We start from the raw sequence: 6,292 nt of genomic DNA on the forward strand, positions 1-6,292 counted from the left end.
AGCCAAGGCAGACAGAGTTAAATTCTGAAGAAATGTAGCATCTCCTTATAAACAATGCTTTCTGGGAACAGGGGAAGCTGTTCTCCAGATTATATTTCTTTTAAGATGCTCTGATTAAGTAGACTGTTTGCTGCTTGACATGAGAAGATGAAAGAACAAAACTTCCCTGACAGTTTGATTTTTCAGCTGATAAATGGGACTTTGACCACTGAGGAAGAGCTGATCACAATCCTTCAAGTGTGCAGTCTGTTCTTTTGATTTGATACTACCTTCTCTTTAAAGTTTATTTCTCCTCTTTAGTTATTAGAAATATGAGGATGGGGATAATGAAGCTTAACATCCTCGGTTGAGGATGTCTTTCTGAACATCACTCAAAGGTGCTTTTCAAAAAGGCTACTGGACTTTCTTCAGTTTTGGGGGAGGGGGGTTTGAAATATTTTGCTCTGAGCAATCATGCTTCAAGGACTTCAGAGACAAGTCTTTCCTTGCAGGTTTGTAGAATTCCAAATGACTTTTTGTACCCACCTGTAGCTGCTTCCCTGCCTAACTACCATCTTTCCATCCTTTCTTACTAACCTGGTGGTTTCAGATTTTGGCTCTTCTGTTGCTCCCAAGGCATGGAATATGCTTGAAAACTGTCTCTCTTGCACTTTCCCTTCTTAGTAAGAGGATCAAGCCTCACTGTTAATTACTGAATTTGAACTGGTTTCTAATTCTATTTTTATCTTATTCATTGTTGCTTCATTTCATGAATTTATTGCCTTCGGTTGATATGTGGAAGCAGCAGGCTTTGTTGGTGCTTCCCCTGTATTTGTAAAACTCTTATTTCTAGAAAGCAAAATAAGATGAGTATTTTCTAAATGCCATGCAGTTCATTTCCTGCACAGCATTAGTTGCGGACTGATGTAGAAATCTCTTAAAATGCAATTCTCTAAAAAGTCTATTAAGATGAAAGAGCCAATACGTTGAAAGAGATTTGGTCCCACCTATAAGCTGACAGCCTCAAGTGCAAGTTATTCATTGTTGCTCAGAAAGAAGCACAGAGGTCTTGACACCATCTTTTTAAGGTTTATTTCCCCTCTTAAAAATATGAGGATGGGGACAGTGAAGCTTAACCTCTCTCCCTGGTAGATGCTTTACTGGTCATGCCCCAAAGGTGCTTTTCCAAAGGGCAACTGGATTTTCCTTTCTTTGTTTTTTCTTTGAAAACATTTTCCTTCTTATCCCCGAAACTTCTTAACTGAAATTGACAGCCAAGATTCCTGGGCACTTCCTTATTCTACAATTTGTTTGTTTGTTTGTTTGTTTGTTTGTTTGTTTGTTTGTTCGATTTATATGCCGCCCTTTTCCGGAGACTCAGGGCGGCTTACAATGCGTTAAGCAATAGCCTTCATACTTTTGTATATACCTGCTTAGTAGGGCTTTCGCCCCCCCACCCCCAAAGCGGTGTTTGTGATTATCTTGTGTAAGCAGTTGGTGATTATCTTGCAAAAACAAGAACCAGATTGTCTTGGCAATTGATTCTCACATTGATTGTGCAAGACAAAGAACATATCTCATTGTCTGAGACTTTTAACAAGATCTACTTGGCCTATCCCAGAACAGAAAGATTTTTTATTTCTGCAGAAGATCTGCTTCCTACTACCTGCTACGCCAATGTTTGACAAATGTGGGACATCGTAAACAAAGCTGCCTAATCTGGGTAGAATCTGTTTAACCTATCTGTATTAGTTCTTCAATCCCAAATAATGTATTTGAGGAGTTGAAGACTTTGGATCTCGTGAAATCCTCTCCTAATTCTGGCAGGCACAGTGCTGAAACTCAGTTGACTTCTTCCAGCATGGAACTTCACTCTCTTTCCAATAGGCGGCTCCCAGGAATGGTGGAAGATGCAGGTAGTCACCAACAGGGGGTGTAATTAACAGAGGAATATTATATAAAGCGGGAACTGAATTTTTGCTTTGGGAGAATTTTCGTTTTGAGACTGAGATTTATTTTGCAAAGTGGAGATATAAGGATACATTGGGCTTTCAGACAGTTTGAGTTTTTGCATTTTCAACTTTACTCAGAGTGTGTATAGTTGTTTTTGGAATGGGGCAAATAAAACTACCTGCTAAACATATCAAAGTTTTTCCATCATCACAAGATGGATGCTATGCTAAAACTAGAGGGTGGACACTTCTTTGATTTCAGTTTAAAGCTAATTCCTAAAACTTTTTACATGCATTGGGAAACAAAACAAAATTGTCTGACTTGATTTTATTGTGACACTTGCTTTATTGTAGTGGTCTGGAATTAAACCCACAATATCTCCCTGGTGTGCTTATATTTTATTTAAGTTACAGTAAGATTTGTACATTACAGACTGGAGATTATAAACACTTTATTGTTTAGATAACCTAATCCTAGGTTATTTAAAAACAAAGAGAAAAGTTTACATCGATATTGATTATGAACTCCATGTTTTTGCTGATAAGCATAAGGTTGTTTACATTTTACATCGAAAGATAAAGGCGGCATTAATAGACAATAGCAAAATAATCAAAAAGTTCTTAAATAAACATTGGTCTATCTCAGTGATGGCAAATCTTTTCGGCACTGCCATCGTCAGGGATGCAACCCGGAGGAGAAGCTGTCCAATGGGCATGTACGCGCCAGGAAATTAACTTCCGGTTTCCAGTGCACTCATGTGCATTGGACAGCTTGTCTTCCAGTTACTGGCGCGCATGCCCTCGCAACGATCAGCTGGCCAGCTATTCCAGTTTCTGACACTGCCACATACACGAAAGACAGCTGATTGTCATGTGCACATGCACACCAGAAACCCAGAAGAGGAATGGGCAAAGCCGCGCATGCCAGCTGACATGGTGATCTGTCCCCGTCCACACACACACACAAACACAGCCAGCCGAGGGTTAAGGAAACACTTTGGCACACACCCAGGTCATTATCTCCAACTTGGCAGCGATTTGCACACCGTCTGCCAAGTGCGTTTATTTCCACAGAAAACAGACAGATAACATACCCAGCGTCCAAACGTCCAACAACAATAAATATTTCTCTCAGCAGTTCCGAACGAGGCTTTAGTGACTATCCAAGGTTTACTTTTTTCATCACAAAGATCACTGGCCACCACCCTCTATTATATAGTCTCTGGGGTGTGGTCCAGTGACTCAGTTCTAATCCCTAGCACGCCTCCTGAGCTGCTGCAATCGTTTATCACGCCTTCGGAGGCGTGCGTCCAGGAATGATGTTTCTCCGTCGCTCTCATCCGAGCCACCTGTCTCCCTGTTAATCTCCTCTCCCTCGGCCGGCACCTGAGACAGTGCCAGAGGGGAGGGGCCTGGAGAGGGAGGCCTGGCTGACTCCTCTTCCTCATGCTTGGAGCTTTCTTCCTCCGATGGGACAGGCTCAGAGGGCGGGGCCACAACACATGGCTCTGCATGCCACTTTGGACACGTGTGTCATAGTTTCACCTTCACAGGTCTAACTTAAGCTTGATACTTTATTCTGACGTCTTAACTGTATTGCTACTTGCAGTTTATGCAGGAAAGGAAAAAGGAAACAAAATAGAATAACAACAAAATAGAAAAGGCTCTGCTTTCTCACTTTGTTCTTTTTTTGTGTCTACCAATCTGCAGCACCTTTAAGCATTTAGGCCCATGATGGCAAACCTATGGCACGCATGCCACATGTGGCATGTGGAGCCATATCTGTGGGCATGCAAGTGTTGCCCTAGCAGTGAACATGTGGGTGCTGGCCAGCTGATTTTCAGGCCTTCCGGGCCCATCGGAAGTTGGGAAAGGGGCTATTTCCGGACTCTTGGGGGGTGGGGAAGGCTGTTTTAACCCTCCCCAGGCTCCAAGAAAGCCTCTGGAGCCTGGGGAGGGCAAAAAATGGGCATACCGGGCCCACCGTGCCATCACGTGCCAAAAGCGGGGGGAACATGGGGGGGTCATGAGCACATTCATGGGGGGCGGGGGCATTGAATTATGGGTTTGGGCATGAGCACGCGCGACCCCCTCACGCGATCCCCGCTTTTGACACGCGAAGACAAAAAGGTTAGCCATCACTGATTTAGGCCCTCTTTGAAACCATACTGTAAATGTTTGTATTTGCCATGATCTGTAGTGAATCTTTCAAAACCACCCTAATCAAGGAACTACAAGGAACTAAAACCATCAAACGGTAAATAGGAGTCTAATCAAGGGACGACCAAGGGAAAAACAACATTTCCACCAACATTGACAGGGCAAGCCATTGTATATAAACAAAGGCCAAACCTCATTCCCTTCTAGCACTGATGACATTACCTAGTCAGGGAACTAAATGTCTGCAAGCAATCAAGCCCAGAAGCCACCAGGGACCCAAAAAGAGAAATCTTCCCCTGCAGATTTGTAGAATTCCTAAGGACTTTTTCTACCTACCCTTCCCTGCTTAACTACCATCTTTCCATCCTTTCTTACTTACTGACCAGGGGATTTGAGATTTCGTCTGTGGCCTATTTTTCTCTTCTGTTGCTCCCAAGGCATGGAATATGCCTGAGAACTCTCTCTCTTACTGTTTGACATTTAGGGAAGAGGTTAAAGTCTTAACATTGAATTTGGACCATTTCTAACTAGCTGTTTTAATTTTACTCATTGTTGATTCCTTTCATAAATTAGCTGCCTTTAGGTGACATTCGGAAGCAGCTGGTGTGGTTGTAGCTTCCCCTGTATTGGTAAAACTCTTATTTCTAGAAAGCAAAATAAGCGGGGTATTTTATAAATGCCATGCAGTTCATTTCCTGCACAGCATTAGATGTGGATTGATGTGGATTCCAAGAGCCTTGGTAGCGCAGTGGACTAATGCACTGTTATTAACATCTGATGCTTGCAATTACTGCAAGTTCAAATCCCACCAGGCTCAAGGTTGATTCAGCCTTCCATCCTTTCAAAGGTAGATAAAATGAGGACCCAGATTGTGGGGCAATAAGCTGACTTTGTATAAATATACAAAAGTATGAAGGCTATTGCTTAACGCATTGTAAGACACCCTGAGTCTCCAGAGAAGGGTGGCATATAAATTAAAGCAAAAAAATAAAATAAAATTGATATGCACATTTCTTAAAATGCAATTCTTTCCATGTGTATTCAGATGAAAGAGCCAATGTGTTGAAAGAAATTTGGTCTCGCCTATCAGATTACAGCCCCCAGTAGCAATATGGTTGATTACTGCTTGGAAGGAAGCACAGAGGTCTTGCAAATGGGTTTGAGCTCTTCTATCCCCCTCCAGTAGCTTCACCTTCTTTGAAGACCTTTTGCAAGATGACCTTCATGCTCTCCTTGGACTGAGCTCCTTTTTTTCTCCCAACTAGAAAGTAGATCACTGGATTAATACTGCTGTTTAGGCAGGAAAACAATATACTACACATAACCCAATGTTCCAGTTGATCATCAGCTTCGCTACTAGAAAAACTACTAATCACCGCAAAGACACTTAATGGAAAAGCAAGGATGAGGAAACAGAGAAGAGTAATTAAAATCATCAGTAAAAGCCGTCCCTGATTCTTTTGTTTCAATTTAAGACACACTTGGATGAAAAGGATCACGGTAGAGAGTGTGATCAATGGAAGGCAAACTACAGCAGTCACAAGGAAATGGAAATTGAGGAGACTGTAATTTCCAAAGATTTTCATAATACTCATAATTCCACTCAGGAGGAAAGAAGAGGTCCACAGGAGGATACACACTGTCGAGGACAAATGTTTTGGCCGGGAACAGCGATGCCAGATTGGGAAGAGGACAACCACACATCGATCGATGCTGATGGCCGTCAGAAGAAAGTTTGCACTGATGTACATCATGTGGATGAAATAGATCCAGAAGATGTAGAAAATACCGCTTCCTTGAAAATCAGTAAATGGGGGGATACTATATATAAATACAGATGCAAGGTACCCAAAATCTGCAATGGCTAAATTAAGGATGAATGTGGTGAAACAGTTTCTGTTAATCTGGAAGCCAAGTAGCCAGACGATGTAGCCATTGCCCACAAACCCAATACAACAGGTAATTAAAGTAATGCTTGTCCAAAGAATCCACCCTAATTGAGAAAGGTTGATCTCTTCTTTGTACTTATATGAGTCACTGGTATTGTTATACCTATAATAGTTCTGTGTAGCATCCACACTTCCCAGGCTGGAATTCATCATTATCCTTTGTTATCCTCTAACAATCTTTTTAAGTGGAAACTCCTATTAGGACAAAAGAAAGAACAGTGGATTTAGTCATTCTTCTCTCCTAAGTAATAC

General features: G+C 41.9%; 1 protein-coding gene across 1 annotated transcript; it reads right to left on the reverse strand.

The window, feature by feature from the left end:
• Positions 1-5,033: 5,033 nt before the first annotated feature.
• On the reverse strand, positions 5,034-6,292 carry LOC117676509 (mas-related G protein-coupled receptor member H-like). Its single transcript, XM_034436020.3, has one exon. The coding sequence runs from the start codon at positions 6,191-6,193 to the stop codon at positions 5,261-5,263; it is 933 nt and encodes a 310-aa protein (XP_034291911.1). The 5' UTR covers positions 6,194-6,292; the 3' UTR covers positions 5,034-5,260.

The sequence above is a fragment of the Pantherophis guttatus genome, chromosome 3 (genome assembly GCF_059756535.1).
Source record: "Pantherophis guttatus breed Tessera chromosome 3, ASM5975653v1, whole genome shotgun sequence".
NCBI classification, from domain to species: domain Eukaryota; kingdom Metazoa; phylum Chordata; class Lepidosauria; order Squamata; family Colubridae; genus Pantherophis; species Pantherophis guttatus.